Source organism: Procambarus clarkii, chromosome 8 (genome assembly GCF_040958095.1).
Source record: "Procambarus clarkii isolate CNS0578487 chromosome 8, FALCON_Pclarkii_2.0, whole genome shotgun sequence".
Taxonomy (NCBI): domain Eukaryota; kingdom Metazoa; phylum Arthropoda; class Malacostraca; order Decapoda; family Cambaridae; genus Procambarus; species Procambarus clarkii.
This window is the reverse complement of record NC_091157.1, coordinates 42,692,425-42,711,756: the sequence shown is the minus strand read 5'-3', so window position 1 is coordinate 42,711,756 and position 19,332 is coordinate 42,692,425. Positions and strand designations below refer to the sequence as shown.

General features: G+C 43.2%; 1 protein-coding gene across 1 annotated transcript in view; it reads left to right on the top strand.

The window, feature by feature from the left end:
• The window catches only part of LOC123759711 (myosin light chain kinase A), a 58,964-nt gene that overhangs the window by 19,516 nt on the left and 20,116 nt on the right, over nt 1-19,332 (top strand). Inside the window, 2 exon segments of the mRNA XM_045744956.2 lie at nt 12,003-12,130; nt 17,057-17,170. Of these exon segments, the coding sequence (XP_045600912.1) occupies nt 12,003-12,130; nt 17,057-17,170 (242 nt within the window).

Below are 19,332 nucleotides of genomic sequence, written 5' to 3'. Positions count from 1 at the left end.
CTGTGCACGAACTTTAGTTATCCGAAACTTCCAGTTTCCCGATTGGGGTTGGGGAGTCATGGGGTAGGAAGGGGTCCGCCAAGCGTCAAGCCGGCCTTTGTTGGTGGGTGGGAGATGGTCCAGTTTGCTCACTGTGACTTCACAGATTCACGACCTATTATTTTGAATTGTCATAAGGATGGAATGTTCATTCTGTGCTTTTGTTTTATACATCTGAACAATCAAGAAACATCTGTACACCATGTCGGCTCCAAATGCACGCATTGCATCAGTGATGGCTGACTGGTCGGTAAATGGATGGGAGAGCTTAGGTGGTAGTCAGTATGAGAGAGGGGGAGAATTAGTCAGAAAGGGAGGGAGGGTGAGATGCTAGGAGGGAGGGGGAGGTATGGAGAGATGCTAGGAGGTAGGCAGGAAGGTAGGGAAGTAGTGGAATTAGGAAGGGAGGGAAGTAGTGGAATTAGGAAGGGAGGGAAGTAGTGGAATTAGGAAGGGAGGGAAGTAGTGGAATTAGGAAGGGAGGGAAGTAGTGGAATTAGGAAGGGAGGGAAGTAGTGGAATTAGGAAGGGAGGGAAAGGCAGGCTGGCTGGCAGGCTGGCATGCTGGCATGCTGGCATGCTGGCAGGCTGGCTGGCTGGCTGGCTGGCTGGCTGGCTGGCTGGCTGGCTGGCTGGCTGGCTGGCTGGCTGGCTGGCAAGCTGGCAGGCTGGCAGGCAGGCAGGCAGGCAGGCAGGCAGGCAGGCAGGCAGGCAGGCAGGCAGGCAGGCAGGCAGGCTGACAGGCTGACAGGCAGAGAGGGAGGCAGGCTGGCAAGCAGGCAGGGAGGGATAGTCACGCGGTTGAACCGCGTGACCTTTGAGAGAGAGTATGGGATGTAAGGGGGGGGGGGGTTGTCGGTGGTGGGGGAGAGACCGGCTCGCTCCCGAAGATAAGCTTAACACACTCGACCCGTTAGCATGATGACAGGGAGGGAGGCAGGCTGGCTGGCAGGATGTGCCTGCAGGCTGGCTGGCAGGATGTGCCTGCAGGCTGGCTGGCAGGATGTGCCTGCAGGCTGGCTGGCAGGATGTGCTTGCAGGCTGCCTGGCAGGATGTGCCTGCAGGCTGGCTGGCAGGATGTGCTTGCAGGCTGGCAGGATGTTCCTGCAGGCTGGCAGGATGTTCCTGCAGGCTGGCAGGATGTTCCTGCAGGCTGGCAGGATGTTCCTGCAGGCTGGCAGGCTGGCAGGATGTTCCTGCAGGCTGGCAGGCTGGCAGGATGTTCCTGCAGGCTGGCAGACTAGCAGGATGTTCCTGCAGGCTGGCAGACTAGCAGGTTGGCAGGAAACATCCAGAGGATGTTTTCCAGACGTCTTAATAATCAGCTAGGAACAATTAAGGACTTTTATAAAGCGGATCAGGACTTCACTTATTGGTGAGTACAAACAAAATATGGTCGCATTTACGCTATGAACCTGTCGATTTTTTCCCCTACAGTTTTTTTCATAAATTTTTCTGAAAAATTTCTTTTTACATTTCTAGTTTATTTTTTCCCTCTATTTCTCGTTTACGAACTTACATGTTAACCGACAGGTCTTGTCCCCAAGGGGTTCGGAAACCAAATGGTGCTCTGTGTCACTATGACTAGCCACAGAACTGCTGTTATCATCACATTCCTGTCACCAAGTCCAGAATATAGATCCATTTCTTCAAGGTCATACAGTATTGTAAGCAGCTTGAGGTTGTTTCATGATGCATAGATGCAGGAAACACTGTCTGGGTGCTGTGTCTCTACCTCTCACTGTGAACATCATAACTAGCATTGTGTTTACTGATATCTGAACATTGTACATAATGTTTATCACAGTCACGATCATCTATGGTACAATCATCGCAAAATAATTGAAGTTACTTATCATCATTATTATCGCTTTGGCTGGCCTGGTACTGGCCCGGCAGGCCACTTCAAAGTAGTCCTAATACGCGCACATCACCCAGCTAAGGTCAAAGTCGGCTGAGCGTTGCCCATGAGCGCGCCATCACACTCAAATGTTCATACTCTTTCCAGTTTTCTGACCTTGTGTTTCATGCTACATCATTCATTATAGTATCAAATTGTTGGCAATAGAAGAGTGTGCATTTTAAAACAAGTCCCATAATAATTGGACAATAAATGGTATTTTCACAAATATTTTAATTGTTGACGCCATTAACGTCATGTAGCACACTGCATGTATTGTTTTGATGCCGCCGAGAGTGTCATCTCAACGCCAAAATGTTAAGAGGTGCTGTGGCCCCAACCTGCACATTTGTGCTGTGAGCTCCAGCTGCATGCAGCAGCCTTGGTTGCTCTAGCAGTACTGAGGCTCACACCCAAGAGGGATGAAGACCATAATTTTTCAAGATGGCATCTGTTTACTGGCGTCCTCTAGAACAGGATGCGAGTCCCGTGTACCCGCAGAAGTTTTGAATCTTACGATATACTAACAAAAGTGATATGCTGGCGTGTACACTCCCTTTCCCCATGCTATCATGGTGTGTACAATACAGTGGTTCTAACACAACATTATCAGTTTATAAACATGTTTAAATGTCCATTCTCACATACACTTCAAATAATTTTGGGATGTTACAGTTGACTATTTGCAGCATACTTTTCAAAACTAACCTCATATCTCTCTTTACAATATGTAAATTAGATTTTTATTGCATGGAATAGTTAAACGACTACAAAGGTTTGGAGATTTCCGGGAAGTTTGGGGAGCCACCAGGAGACCCATTGTAACGGGGGGTGGGGGGAATAGCTCTATCTTGTCCATTATTCCACCCCCCAGTTAACTAACGAGGCCGGGGGAAACAGCTCTCTCTAGTCCGTTATCCCGTCCCCAGTTAGCCAACTATTCTAGAGCACTCCCAGAGTTCCTAAGGCAACCTCTCTCGTTCAACACCTTGTAACCTAGGTATTGGAATACCTAGGTTCCAAGACTACAAGGCGCCGTCACTTGATCAGTTACCCGAAAACTCTTGAGAGAACTCTAGAATACAGAGTCATTGCCACAAACGTATAAGAGAAAACGAAAGGAAAGAAATGAATAGTGAAGTAATTAGTGAGGGTTTGGGGTGAGAGGGAGAGAGGTGGGAGGAGCGAGGAGGGTCATTAGTTGAAAGTGAGAGTTTAGAGAAGGGTGGAGGGAGAGGTGTAGATAGGTAGAAGTAGAAGAGTAGATAGTAGAAGTAGAAATGTAGATAGTAGAAGACGAAATGCTGCCACCATCCATTCATGATCATTACATACAAGACAAGGAATGGAACTTGCCTGTATCACAAAATTCTCAAAAGATGTTATTACCATGTATCAACTCCAAACATGTACTCATTCTAAACCATGAAACCAGTAACTACAGAGGCTTTCTCACCTCAACTCAAAATCTCTAGGGAACAAAGTTAAACACAATTTAAATAATAAATTCATAATTATATTTCACATTAAGTATCATAATTTAACATTCAATTAAAATGTTCCAGTTTAATATGCAAAGTGAGTCATCATCCAAGAATTCGAGAACCCTACAACTTGACTGCCCCTGATCATCACACAACATATGTAAACACGACCAAGTCACCTTAATGTTCACTCACCGAGGACGGAGTCTAAGTTGAATAGAGAGGGGGGGGGGGTCTGTAGTTGACAGAGACTGTCTCGCCCCTGCCGGCCGACAGCCTCCCTGGTAGGGACGTCGTCTCTGCTGTCGTCTGCTGTTCTGTCTCTTTTATGCTTTTTGCTGGATAGCTCTCCGAGTTTATATTGGGGAACCTAGTAGCTAACTCCGCCCACAAGTAGATAGCCTCCGGCACTACCAAGCCACTCCTTAAACGTCGGCATGTTTGAAGGCTACCAGACTACAATTATAAGCTTAGCGGAAGCAAGGTGAAATTCTCATGATCTGACCTCAGGTCACTTGAGGTCATTAACGCTTTGAGGTGTGAGATCTCAGGCAGACAACTGGCGCCTCTCAGATCCTTGTCTGTGACTCATGTACTCTATATATATTTTAAATAAACTAACTCAAACACTTTTACAGTGTTACATCTCCCCTTCTCCCCGAAAATAAAGTTTTTGCAACACTGCTAAAGCAAGCTAGCCGTGTGCGACAACTTTATTAACGAAAAGAATACATCCTAGCTAAACAAATATACATCATCCTACTCTAAAAAATGAAATATGTAGACAGACGTCCATTGTCTCTGGCTGGGCGACGTCACTGCTTGGTCTTGTAGATAATCCTGTACCACATTTCTTCAACACAACTGCCTCCGTCGCTTCTCCGTCGTTAACGCACAACAACACTTGGTCAACCCGAAAGCCGTTACTACTTGAACTGAGCACAGGACCGTGGAATTCGGTTGTCCCAGCTGATCTGTAATTGGCCCTACGTCAGTCACCATGAGAGACGTATATTGGGGTTCTTCACAGCTATAGGGACTACAAGTTTCGAGACCTTCATATAGTTGCCAACAGTAGAAATCCCATCCTACTCTTCTTCCTCCCTGTTGCTCCAGCACGCCTCCTTCAGAGAGCTACTTCTGACAGCCACATCAAGTCCGCACGACACAGGAAGAATCATTCAACAGAGCAACATGCTTGCAGGAGGGGCGGCCAGTTAAGGCAAACGATCCTGTCTTGCAATTACGCTCCATGCAATGATGCTGACACCAGCAAGGAACACGAGGCATCGTGTCTCACTCAGCTTGTCTTATCTTCTTCTTCTTTCTTCTTTCTTCTCTCTTCCTTCTTCTCTCTTCCTCCTCCCATGGGTCTTTGACAAGCAGACCTGGGGTCCATTGGGGTCCGTCCTGGGTAGACCGATGTTGGTGGGACAGACTGGAGTCGTTGTCGCTCCTCTTCCATCTTTACTGGGTCGTCTGGGGTCGTCTGCAGAACGACCTGGGGTCCACTGGGGGTCCGTCCGTCCTGGGGTCCACTGGGTAGACCAATGTTGACTGACCGAGAGGGCTGCATCTTGGGGTCCCCTGGGGTGGTGGTGGTGGTGGAGCCATGACCTCCAGGTAGTGGGCTGGTCGTGGTGGTGGTGATAAACGCCCCTGAGTGTGGTACACAGCAGCCGTCTCCCTCTTTTGTATGTGCGTCTCTCCTCTCTTCTGGCTCCCACCTGTGGGTGAACAGAAAGGCAACAATACCCGTGTTCCATCTTGTTGTGTGACCCTGTAGTTTGTATAGGGTTCACACAGTCCAATTATAAGCTCTCCTCCTGGCAACAACTACACTTAAATTTTAATAATCCAATTAACTCTGAATGATATTGACTTGGTGGAACATAAAACAGTAACAGAGTAAAGTTAGAGAAGAGAGAATAAGGTCGTCACTACTTTTAACTTGTCACACACAAAAAAATTAATACTAATAGACAAACACTAGCCTCACTTAACTGTACCTTTCCTAATCTTAAGTACATAATTAACCATTACTCCCACCCTTAACCTACAGCCACCTACGTGACCCAGAGTGTCTCCCTAGCTTCTCCGCCGGTCAACAACCCCAAACTGTTGCCACCCCTGTGACCAGACTATCTAACGTCGAGCGTCCCCAACGTGAAGTCTACTGACATACTAAGCCTCCCCCTAGTATGCTGTACAAGACCAGTACACCTCGGGTTATTGCGTTCAAATGGAGTAAAACAGTCGATCGCAATAATCTGAGCAGAACCACTACTTAAAAACTACACCTGCCACTCCCCACTGACCTGGAGACCAGCGGTGGCTGGGTGTCCCCGTGGGACATGCGAGGTCACCTGTCACACTCAGGTGAGCTCCACTACCCACCAACCGCTAAGTTCCAAAATCGCCAAATCTTATTACTAACATAAATCACTACACACGCAAGTTCTGGTGAACATTCCCTGAACTACACAAAACTCACAAAATCACTAAACACAACACCAGAGAATCACCATCTCCTAGCCTGAAAAAACTCGCTAAATCGCGAAAGTAAAACACCTGTCAAGATCTCCCTGATAGCGCCTGAGCGGCAAAAAGACACGTGGGACTGAACAATGTTAAAAGAACACCAATACCTTAAACATTGTTCAACACCGCTGCCATCATTGTAACGGGGGGTGGGGGGAATAGCTCTATCTTGTCCATTATTCCACCCCCCAGTTAACTAACGAGGCCGGGGGAAACAGCTCTCTCTAGTCCGTTATCCCGTCCCCAGTTAGCCAACTATTCTAGAGCACTCCCAGAGTTCCTAAGGCAACCTCTCTCGTTCAACACCTTGTAACCTAGGTATTGGAATACCTAGGTTCCAAGACTACAAGGCGCCGTCACTTGATCAGTTACCCGAAAACTCTTGAGAGAACTCTAGAATACAGAGTCATTGCCACAAACGTATAAGAGAAAACGAAAGGAAAGAAATGAATAGTGAAGTAATTAGTGAGGGTTTGGGGTGAGAGGGAGAGAGGTGGGAGGAGCGAGGAGGGTCATTAGTTGAAAGTGAGAGTTTAGAGAAGGGTGGAGGGAGAGGTGTAGATAGGTAGAAGTAGAAGAGTAGATAGTAGAAGTAGAAATGTAGATAGTAGAAGACGAAATGCTGCCACCATCCATTCATGATCATTACATACAAGACAAGGAATGGAACTTGCCTGTATCACAAAATTCTCAAAAGATGTTATTACCATGTATCAACTCCAAACATGTACTCATTCTAAACCATGAAACCAGTAACTACAGAGGCTTTCTCACCTCAACTCAAAATCTCTAGGGAACAAAGTTAAACACAATTTAAATAATAAATTCATAATTATATTTCACATTAAGTATCATAATTTAACATTCAATTAAAATGTTCCAGTTTAATATGCAAAGTGAGTCATCATCCAAGAATTCGAGAACCCTACAACTTGACTGCCCCTGATCATCACACAACATATGTAAACACGACCAAGTCACCTTAATGTTCACTCACCGAGGACGGAGTCTAAGTTGAATAGAGAGGGGGGGGGGGTCTGTAGTTGACAGAGACTGTCTCGCCCCTGCCGGCCGACAGCCTCCCTGGTAGGGACGTCGTCTCTGCTGTCGTCTGCTGTTCTGTCTCTTTTATGCTTTTTGCTGGATAGCTCTCCGAGTTTATATTGGGGAACCTAGTAGCTAACTCCGCCCACAAGTAGATAGCCTCCGGCACTACCAAGCCACTCCTTAAACGTCGGCATGTTTGAAGGCTACCAGACTACAATTATAAGCTTAGCGGAAGCAAGGTGAAATTCTCATGATCTGACCTCAGGTCACTTGAGGTCATTAACGCTTTGAGGTGTGAGATCTCAGGCAGACAACTGGCGCCTCTCAGATCCTTGTCTGTGACTCATGTACTCTATATATATTTTAAATAAACTAACTCAAACACTTTTACAGTGTTACACACTGCATGTATTGTTTTGATGCCGCCGAGAGTGTCATCTCAACGCCAAAATGTTAAGAGGTGCTGTGGCCCCAACCTGCACATTTGTGCTGTGAGCTCCAGCTGCATGCAGCAGCCTTGGTTGCTCTAGCAGTACTGAGGCTCACACCCAAGAGGGATGAAGACCATAATTTTTCAAGATGGCATCTGTTTACTGGCGTCCTCTAGAACAGGATGCGAGTCCCGTGTACCCGCAGAAGTTTTGAATCTTACGATATACTAACAAAAGTGATATGCTGGCGTGTACACTCCCTTTCCCCATGCTATCATGGTGTGTACAATACAGTGGTTCTAACACAACATTATCAGTTTATAAACATGTTTAAATGTCCATTCTCACATACACTTCAAATAATTTTGGGATGTTACAGTTGACTATTTGCAGCATACTTTTCAAAACTAACCTCATATCTCTCTTTACAATATGTAAATTAGATTTTTATTGCATGGAATAGTTAAACGACTACAAAGGTTTGGAGATTTCCGGGAAGTTTGGGGAGCCACCAGGAGACCCATCAGGAAGAAGCATTTCATTATCTTCAGTTCTATTTATTTATTTATTTATTTTATTTATTTATTTATGCATATACAAGAATGTACATAAGGAATGTGAGGATACAAATATGGTAATTACAGTCTTGTAAAGCCACTAGCACGCGCAGCGTTTCGGGCAGGTCCTTAATCTAAGAAAATTTTAAGGAGGTAAATACTTGCAAAATTTATAGATAAAAAATGATAACAGATTACATGGAATGAAAAAAAAGATGAGAGAAAATTATAGGTACAGTATATTAAAGCACATAGGTAGCTATGATTGATTGCAATGACAGCTTAAAATGGTAGTTGACAACAAATTGGTAGGCACAATACAGCAGAAACAATATAAGATTGATTGCAATGACAGCTTGAATGGTAGTTGACAAAAAATTGGTAGTCACAATACAGCATATGGCTAGCACATAAAAGAAGACAGCAATGAACACAATGATAAGGTTGTTTGATATTACATAAAAATTAGGAGATTGGGTAACACTAGGTACAGAGCAAATTTAAAGCTCAGTGTAGGAAACTAAATAGATTAAGTTAGGTACTTTTTGGTTTTGCTTTTAAATAAGGCAAAAGTTTTACCGTTTTTCAATTCACTAGGGAGTGAGTTCCATAGACTAGGTCCCTTAATTTGCATAGAGTGTTTACACAGATTAAGTTTGACCCTGGGGATATCAAAGAGATATTTATTTCTGGTGTGGTGATAATGGGTCCTATTACATCTGTCCAGGGAGAGTTTCAGAGCATGGTTTGCATTTAAGAACAGGGTTTTGTAAATGTAGTTGACACAAGAGAATGTGTGGAGGGAGTTAATATTTAGCAAGTTTAGAGATTTAAACAAGGGAGCTGAGTGTTGTCTGAAAGCAGAGTTAGTTATTATTCTGATAGCAGATTTTTGCTGTGTGATGATGGGCTTAAGGTGGTTTGCAGTGGTAGACCCCCATGCACAGATACCATAATTAAGATAGGGGTAGATTAGTGCATAATATAGTGAGAGGAGAGCAGAGTTAGGAACATAATATCTGATTTTGGAGAGTATACCAACTGTCTTAGAGACTTTCTTAGTTATGTGTTGAATGTGGGTGCTGAAGTTGAGTCTCTTGTCTAGGAATAGGCCAAGAAACTTGCCATCATTTTTATTACTGATGTTAATGTTGTCTATCTGTAGCTGAATTGCATTTGATGATTTGCTTCCAAATAAGATGTAGTAAGTCTTTTCGATGTTTAATGTTAGTTTGTTCGTTGACATCCATAAGTGGACTTTTTTTAATTCATTATTCACAACATTATTTAGTGTATGTGGGTTGAGGTTTGAGTAGATAAGGGTAGTATCGTCAGCAAACAATATAGGTTTGAGAATATTAGAGACATTAGGCAGATCGTTTATATATATATAAGAAATAGAAGAGGTCCTAAGATGCTGCCCTGTGGCACTCCAACGGTAATTGGTAGAGTGGAAGAAGTTGTATCATTGATGGTTACATATTGGTGTCTGTCACTAAGATAGGATCGGATGTAGTCAAGGGCAAGGCCTCGGATTCCATAATGCTGGAGTTTAAGTAAGAGGTAGTTGTGATTAACAGTATCAAAGGCTTTTCTTAGGTCAATGAAGAGTCCAATCGGAAACTCATTTTTGTCAAGGGCTGAGTAGATAATGTCAAGGAGACTAATGATTGCATCATTGGTACTCTTTTGGGACCGGAAGCCAAACTGGCAGGGGCTGAGTATGTCGAATTTTACGAGGTAGGAATAGAGCTGTTTGTAAATAATTTTTTCAAATATTTTTGATAGAATGGGTAGATTTGATATTGGTCTATAATTGTTTATGTCCGCCGGATTGCCTCCTTTATGGACAGGCGTTACTCTTGCTTTTTTGAGGATATCAGGGAAGGTGTGACACTCTATAGATTTGTTGAACAGTAGTGCTATGGGTGGGGCAAGGGCATGGGAGGCGCTCTTATACACAATGGACGGAATTTCACTGGTGTTCCCTGCCTTGGTTTTTAGAGAGTGTATGATGGACACAACATCTGCCGGGCTGATTGGTGAAAGGAGAAGAGAGTTTGGATAGCTGCCTGAGAGATATGTGTTAATATGTGTCTGAGTCTGTGGGATTTTACTGGCAAGATTAGCACCAACCGATGAAAAGAAACTATTAAGTTCATTTGCCATTTCTAAATCAGTTGACGGTATATCCCCATCCTTGTAGAGTTTTATTTGGTTATGTGAGTGTTGTTTAGTTCCTAGGATACTAGAGATAGTTTTCCAAGTATTTTTCATGTTGCCTTTTGCTTCATTGAATCTATTCACATAATATGCAAGTTTTGCCTTTCTTATGATACTGGTAAGCATTGATGAGTACCTTTTAGCTACTTCCTTTGAAACTAGGCCAATCCTAACTTTCTTTTCATATTCATGTTTCTTGTTGATTGAGTTGAGAATGCCACTTGTGAGCCATGGATTGTTTAATCTTTTGTCAGTTACTTGCTTTGTAAGAAGGGGACAATGAAGGTTGTAGAGGCTTAGAGTTTTGGAGAGGAAGAGGTTAGCTAATGAATTTATATCATGGGTATTATTGAATTCAGAATCCCAGTTAATATTGTGAAGTGCCTCTGTAAGATTGTCTAAAGCTGATTCACTGTGTAGCCTAAATGAAAGTTTCTTGCTTTTTGGTGGTGTTATGTCCATGTTCGCTATGAGAAAGGTAGGATAGTGGTCAGTTGTTCTGTCGTAGATTATACCAGATACAAGGGGAGCTGTTATGTTTGTCCATATGTGGTCCAAGGTAGTGGCTGATGTTTGAGTGACTCGGGTAGGTTTGGTGATAGTGGGGATTAGCATACAGGAGTGCATGCTGTTAAGGAAATAGTCAACTTGAGAGCAATTTTGTTGACCCAGGTCAATATTAAAGTCTCCTCCCAGAATGATGTGGTTTTTGTTGAGATTGTTGTTTATAATAAGATTCCTTAGGTTGTCTGAGAAAGAAGCTATGTTAGTATTAGGAAATCTATAGATGGCTCCAATAGTCAAAGAGGATTTAAGGGATTTAATTGTAAACTGAGCAAAAGTATATTCACAGTAGTCATCTCTGTCACTAATAACACTGTTGCAGATAAATGTATCTCGGTAATATATAGCTGTGCCACCACCTTTTTTATTAGGCCTACAGTTATGAATGGCTTTATAACCAGCTAAGTTGTAGAGTTGGGTATAGTCTTTATTTAGCCAAGTTTCTGTTAAAATAATGAACGATAGGTTAGTACCTAGTGCTGTGAGTAGTGCATTTAAATCGTCAAAATGTTTACCAAGTGATCTAACATTTTGGTTATAAACTGATAGATAGGTGCTATTTTGGAGTTTGTTTTTAGCCTGGTGTGCTGTGAAATACTTGCAATAATGATGATCAATGTGCTGGTTGGTATAGATATGAGACAGAAGATTTTGATCAGGATCAATATCAGTGTGCATAGAGATGCAGAGGGATCACGATACAAGATACACGATAAAGCAAAGCACAAGAATAAGAGCAGATACAATAAAATAGTAACAATTTAGAAGTAAAATAAAGATCCAATAGATAGCCAGAGAGGACACAGAAGTTACATAAAATAAAACACAAAAAATCAGTAGAGACTGACAATATAAATGTAAAATAAAAAATAATAAGAAAAATAATAATCATAAAAAAAATGATCTTGAAGATAATTAGCTTAGTAATGGTTAATTAACAGGGTAATAAAAAGCCCTAGGTTTAGTGACAAGGGGATTAACTAAGAACAAATAATTAAGAGTATAAAACAGGCAAAGATGACAAACAAAAAATAAAGTAAAAATTAAAATAAAAATAAAAATAAACACCTTTGGAAAGGAAAGGCAGAGCTTAAGTACACTTTGGTTGTATGTGAGACTACAAATTATGTTCTGGTTAATCAGCTGATTCTAGATTTGTATGAAATATTACTATGAAGGTAGAATATTGATGCTAATTCCCATTTATTTTTTCAGTATTTGTTTTTCACGACTGTTTACAAAATGATGCTCAAAGCTATCCAGAGGAACTAACACAGATGTACACCATGACAAAGAAATTAGGAGAAGGTAACTTTGGTGAAGTCAGACTGGCTTATAAGCAGGTAAGCTGCATGTTTTAACATATGTTTTTTACATTTATTAATACACCAGTATAACTTTCATAACAGGTGGAACAGGATCTTCTAGCCACTTGGGTAGATGTTTCAACTGAAGTCTACCCCACCTGCTTCTTGTCAGGGGCATCACACTCTTGGTAGAGGTACTGTAGTGGTTCTAGGTCATTGGTATACTTTGTAAATTGCAAATCCTCCCCCTCTCCCTCCTCTCCTCTCCTCTCCTCTCCTCTCCTCTCCTCTCCTCTCCACCTTCCTCTCTCTCTCTCTCTTCTCCCTTCTCTTCCTGGAAGGGTCCAGCTTCAGTTCACTGTCGGAAGTTCTTGTCAATGCTGTTCTCGTTCATTTGGTCAGCTGTTTGATGGTAAATCCCAGTAATGATATGGGGGGTGAATATCTGTGCACTGTTCCCGAGTGTCAATGCTTGCATCCCGTGTCCTTTCCCAATGACTGCCACAGCCATAGTTTGTCAGGTTGTCTTGGGTTAATCTTGATTTGCTATGCTGGTCCTAGAGGACCAAGGAAACAAGTCTATCCTAGTTCCTGTATATCCTAGGTTCTGTGATTGGCTGGGGTTCTTGCCTCTTTTGGGTACTTTTTGGGGGGCTTGACCTGGAAATGTGTGTCCTGCTTTGCACCAGCAAATGGATGGTTTTGAGCTCCCAGTCATTGGTCTTGCATGCTGGCCTGAGATATATACAGCTGAGGGGCACTGGGCTGGTTCAGGTTCTTGGTGAACGTGCCTAGTTGCAGCTTATGGAAAAATAGAATGGAGGAGTAGAATAGCAAGATTCACACAACAGTATAATAATAATAATAATTAAAAGAAATAAAATAAAAATGATGAAAGATAGAAATAAACAAAAGACGTTAATAAACACACACTTTATGTAGTGTAGTCCCAAAGGGGTCGTTATTGTCAAGTTGGTGGAGGTATGGATGGCTGAGGTGGTGACATTAAAATATTACTTGCCTCTGGCAATCACACATGCCTCCGGTCCAATTTTGTTGGTCTATTTGTGGTTTGCTCTGGTTTCCCTGGTTCCCTGTTTCAGGGCTCGTGTTTCTCAGGTTGTCTGCAGTATCCTATGATCTAATCAGCCTGCAGTCTACCCTCTTGCTCATGATGTTGCTTGAGTATGCCAATCTTTCGGCAGTTTTTGGATATATATTTTGGGCTGTTCTTCGGGCATGGGGGGTTTTGGTAGTTGAACTGCGTCCCTGCAGCCTTGTGGCTGTTCCTGGTCCTGAAGATGCCTTGTGTGACTTTGGGTAGTTTTACGGCCGTTGATCTCATTGTTGTCTTGATACCTGCAGTGCTTCCTTCCTGGTAGGTGCTCTTTCTTCCTTCTCCATGGGTAGAGCACTTCAGGGAGCCACAAGAGGCTTCTCCCCCCCCCCCCCCCCCCAGTAAACCAGCATTAAATGTAATGAAATGCCAATTTCAGGGTGAGCCCCAGTGGCTTTCTGACACCCACCCTTCCTCATGGCATCGGGGAGGTTCCCATCATAAGAACTGGTGGTGGTGCAGTTGGCTGACCCAGTCTGCCTCCCTCCTCCCTCCAAGTGAGGGGAAGAGATGGGGCAAACTAGCTTGCATTAGTTTCTCAAATTTTCTATCACTTGTTTACATTGTTTGGGAAGTGATTTTGGCCATTTTGAGGCTGTAGTCTGGTTTTTAACCAACCAGTAGTCTTGTTTTGTTTTGCAGACTTTCTGGGTGCCTTCCCAGTGGTGGCAAATATGAATAAATTTACATAAAATTGTTCATAGTGCCACTGCTCCCTCTGCCTCTGTGAAGGGGTCAGGGTCAGGCTCGTGATCCCTGGTAGGCCAATAAGAATTCTGCGACTGATGGCATCTTGTAGTTTGGCAATATATCAGTATAGTAGCTTCAAGGAACCACAAGGGGCTCCCCCCAGAAAATGGAGTCAAATAAGGTACTATACTGTTGAATATTTTGATATGTTATTAAAAATTAAGAACCCGTTGAGCATGCTGTTATGTAGGCAGTACTAAGCTAATTTGCTTTCTGCTATATTGATCTAGTTCCATTAGCACACCCAAATGTATATGGAAAATTTATAAAAATATGTAAAAAATATAGTACTGAATACAAACTCATGTTCAATCATAGTAAATGTGCCATAGTTGGTTTTAACTTGATTTATTTTATCCAGATTTTAAACTAAAATTTCTAGGCAGAATTGGTTTAAATTAAAGTTTTCAAAAAAGAATCAGGAGCCATATTATATCTTCAAAGTGGCCACAAGTATATTTTTCTCATACTATCCAAGACCTGAAAGTCAGAACAAATGTCGCAGAATGAATTTGGTCAACATTATACCTGGCCGTAGGTAAGGTTAAGAGTCAATGTTTTGGGTTGCATGAATGGGAACTATCGGCCCTGTAAAATACTGGCCTTGGTAAACCTAATTATAAATGGAGAAAATGTTTCAGAAACATCTTAGGAGCCCATTCTCGCAAAATCATTGCTATATCTTGCTTGGCCTGATGTCCACACACCTACACTTAAAGAAATAAGTCACAAACAAATAATATTCTTTTGTCTGAAGGATATCCGGAATCCAGCAAACATAAGCTGTTACTGTGGAGAGCCCCTTGTGGCTCCCTGAAGCTACTACCACTGATAGTGAACCATCTATCTGCCACCACATCAGAGGCAGTGATGTGGTGGAGGCTGACTCCATACACACTTTCAAATATAGATATGATAGAGCCCAGTAGGCTCAGGAATCTGTGCACCAGTTGATTGACGGTTGAGAGGTGGGACCAAAAAGCCAGGGGCCAGATTCATGAAGCAGTTACGCAAGTACTTACGAACGTGTACATCTTTCCTCAATCTTTGTTGGCTTTGATTACATTTATTAAATAGTTTACAAGCATGAAAACAAGTCAACAAGACGAAACAAACCACAGCTAGCTCAGAAGACACACTCCATCTGGCCTCATGAACTCCCTAGAAGAACTCCCCACCAATGTAAACGAACAATTGAAAAGTTTCAAAACAAGTGCCAGCTTAATCTCCTTACACTTTCCCCATTTTTTTTGGGGGGGGGGAGGTAAATCACAGTCAGCCAGTGACATCCCTCAGTTCTATGCTGATGTGTGTGTATTGGGTCACATCTCTGCTTGGGCTCCAGTCTCCTGTCACAACCAAGTGGTGGTTTGTACCATCATTGGCCTTCACACTGTACGGTGAAGTGTGAACCTGAACTTTAGAATGCTTGGAGCTGCATGGGCACAGGGTTTTCTTCTCAGTGTGTGTCAGAGTCCTGCCCTTGTGCTTCAGGGTCCTCTTCCCTGGTGTGTTCGGGGTCACTCCTTTATAGACCCACCTAGCTTGTGGCGGTCCTACCTGGGATGAGGACCTTGGGTTTCCAGTCTTTACTCAGATAGGATGTGGTGTTTGCTGGCTTAGGGTGTACTGGATATTAAAGTCCTATACATTGGCGCACCCCAGAGCTGCCCAGGTTGGTGTTTAGAGACCTGGAATTGGAGGCATTGGTCAACTCAACATTGGTTCCTTCCGTACCTCCTCCTCTTTACCCATTGGATGTAGTTTGCCCTTCTTCTGATCCTCTACCCTTGCTTTTGGCCCCAAAGTGTCCGAAGTGTTTTGGGTTTGGGGCAGGGTTGAGTTCGGGATGTGGCTTAGTCTACTTGGGGGGTAGCCCCTTTCGACTCTGGTGCAGAGGCAGTTCAGTCAGCTAGTCCCACCAAGGCCTCTGGGTTATTTTGAGCAGCACCCTATTCCTTTTACTCCATTTCTTTGGACTCTGCTTATCTGTCCTGAGCAGTGGGCAAGGATGCTGACCCTGCCCTGGGGCCTCCCCACTGTGGCTGAGGGGAGGTCAGGTTCTGGCTTTTGGTCCCTAGTAGGACAGGTAGAACTCCGTGGCTGATACAACCCAGTAGATGGTACGCTATCAGTGATAGTAGCTTCAGGGAGCCACCAGGGCTCACCCAGAAAAATGGCATGTCACTACATTCAACGCTGTTTCTTTCCCAGGCATTTGCTTATCACTGGCCACTCAAATTGTGTCAGAAATATAAATTTTATTGTTAGGAAATAACAACATATTATTATTAATTAATGCATGTAATGGTGTAGCAGGTCTACATAATATAATGAAACAAGTAGTCTGCAGAGAAAGCAGGGAGATTCTTAGTTAGATGTTTGGAATTACGAAGGAGTTACTGCCACAAAGCGTTGGCCTATTGACAAGTGATGTAAATTCTGTTGAAATCAGATTGGTGTGTTGAGAGTGATTGTGATTGAAGCAGGTCTGTAAATCTGTTGTAAACTGCCTATGGTGTGACCATTTCTATAGCTTTATGGTATAATTACCTGGTTATCTTCCATACTGTATTCTCGTCATTCAAGTTTTGTTAGTTTCTTTTGCCAATTAAAGTCACTGCTCTAATTGTAAGATATAAATTCTAAGACAGCTGTATACCTGTTCTCTCCAGTCACAACTGTAATGATTTGTATAAATCACTTATGAATATACAGTAGCTTCTAAATGTCAATCTACCTCGAGCACAAGCAAAATATTAACTTTGACAAAGTTAGCTTTCTGTTAGGTGTTTCAACAAAGTGCTGACAGTGTTGTTAGCACTTTGCGCTCTAGTCATTCAAACAAATCATTCTTTCTTGTTCATGTATGTTAATTAATAATATATTTTTGTAATATTCATATTTTGTAAAATTTTGTCTGGTTGATACCTGGTTGATGGGGTTCTGGGAGTTCTTCTACTCCCCAAGCCCGGCCCGAGGCCAGGCTTGACTTGTGAGAGTTTGGTCCGCCAGGCTGTTGCTTGGAGCGGCCCGCAGGCCCACAACTGTAATCTAACTGTAAGGTCTAACTGTAATTAAAATATTTTTTACAGGGTTCATTAGAGAGATGTGCAGTCAAAATTCTTAAGAAGAGAGGAAGCCAACTGCTTTTAAATAACATACAGCAGATTAAGAATGAGATACAACTTCTACAATCAGTTGATCATGTGAGTAAAAGAATTGAGAGGCAGGTTGCCTTAATGACTTAATGACTAAAACAAAATGTAATTTTTTCTTATCAACTGGGGAAAGTCCTCTTAGATATGAACTCTTTTAGGCCTGGCCTTGGATGCCAGAATGGACTCCCTTCTTTGTCACAAATATCCCTGTTGTGGTTGAGCTCATGGCCATTTGGTATTAGAGTGCTCAACTTTTTTGTCCTGAACTTTGTGTGGGTGCCATTTTACTGTGGCTGAGTGTGTCAGGTTCTTGTCTCATTCAGTTTGTAGAGGATCTGGATTTGTCATTTTCCTCATCAGGGTTTAGGTCTAGAGTGCCCTACCTCACTTAAGCTGTTCGCAGATGCTTAGAAACCTTAAGGGTAGGGATTTGTTTCCAGTTGCCACCACAACAGTGAGGAATGATGGCCGCCTCACCTGCTGCAGGCGCTTATCATGGTCATGGAGTTTGCATCAGTCTGATTAGCGCACCATGGTTTGTTCAGCCAGGAGTGATTTGTTTACCGTTTCTGTTTGCGGCTATCCATTGTTATCTGAGCACCACCCTGGTTGCCTCAAGTGAAACATTGCTTTTTGACTGGTATCCTTACAGCCTTGCTCCTAGGCCCATTTGTCTCGGGTTGTGTGCAGTGTTTTTATGTCTAGCCTGCCAAGGTTTATATTGGGACCTATGATGTAAAGTGCCTACATTTGTGGCATTGTCTGCAGTTTTATTTAATATGTCTAGGGCTCATATTCAGGCTCGGTGGGGAGGGGTAGTTTGGAGATCCTCCATGAGGCAGTATTCTTGTTTTTAACCTCCTTGGCCCGGTCCTTGGACTTGGCATAAGCCCTGGCTCACACTTCTGCTTTCCCTTTTGTTTGTTGTCATTCCCTGAAGACATTGTTTCCCAGTTTTGTCAGCGGCGGCTGTTGGTTGTCACCCTGTCGCTGACATGTGTGTTTGTGGGGGTCAGTCTCACATTTCACGGCAGTTTGGTTGGGCCAGGGCATCACCTGCTCATGGTCGAGGTGGCTCCTCTGTGGTGTCAGGAGCTGGGTCAGATGTGCGTCCTCATCTGGTCGGCAGCGTGATCGCTCTGCTTGGATAGCTGGCTCTCATGGTTCACCTCAGCCCTTTCACGGGTGGCCCCCCTGACGTTGCAGTAGGGAAGGAGGGGGGGGGGGGGTTGTTGCTTGCTGGTTTGCTAACTCCTGGTCCCACAATTCATGGGATTTTTACTTTTTTTTATGTGGCCATGCAGTGGTGGAATTGGTTGGTTCCTTGCCTCTCCGGGAATTCAGGTCTTTCCAGGCAGGCTTCTCACCCTCGCCTAAAATCTAAATTGGTTGCCTCAGTGAGTTTCCCGCCTCTTTCTGATCCTGAAATGGGACTCACCGATCTTTGGTTCATACTCAATGTCTCTCGGCTGACCTAGTTCCTTCCCTATCCCTCGTTCTGGATGACCACTTTATCTTGGGTCTGTCTCATACTGGAGGATCTCCTTGGACCTCCGAGACATGTATTGGCATGTCACTGTGCATTTAAGGTTCATAGATTGGTAAAGTTTTGTAATGAGGCAGCAGGCTTAAAGCTTTCAGATTCTCTCATTTGGTCTCAATCTGGCTCCCAGCATGTTCTCATGCTTGGCTCAGGTCATTGTAATGGGGGGTAAGATGTGGTACTGATCAGGGCCAATAGCTAGAATCAAGCTGTATCAAAAATAGTGGGATAGATAGGCCCGGCCCCCAAGGAACTTAGGTTCCTGTTAATGTTTCAAGGTTTTAGATTACAGGTCTGCTGTCTAGTAGACAATCACCTACACCACTTCAACAGGATTAATGGATATACCTCAAAAACTAACTTATTTATTAAACCCTCTACTAACCCCCCATATACATTACTACAATAAAACACTTTACAACTCTACCTTACGTTAACTACCTTGGTCCACATAGACAGGATACAAGGTTTACACTTGGAAAAAACTAGGGTAAAGTCTACTTGAAGAGTTATACTACACAATACTTATAAATAAAACACACACCTAGCCAGTAACACGGTATAGTAATGCTTAACTGGTAGAACCAAGGTTATAGGATAAGGTAAGGGAAGAGGAGGAGTAGTAGAAATAGAAACACACAGGAGAGTTATGTCCACTACCACACAG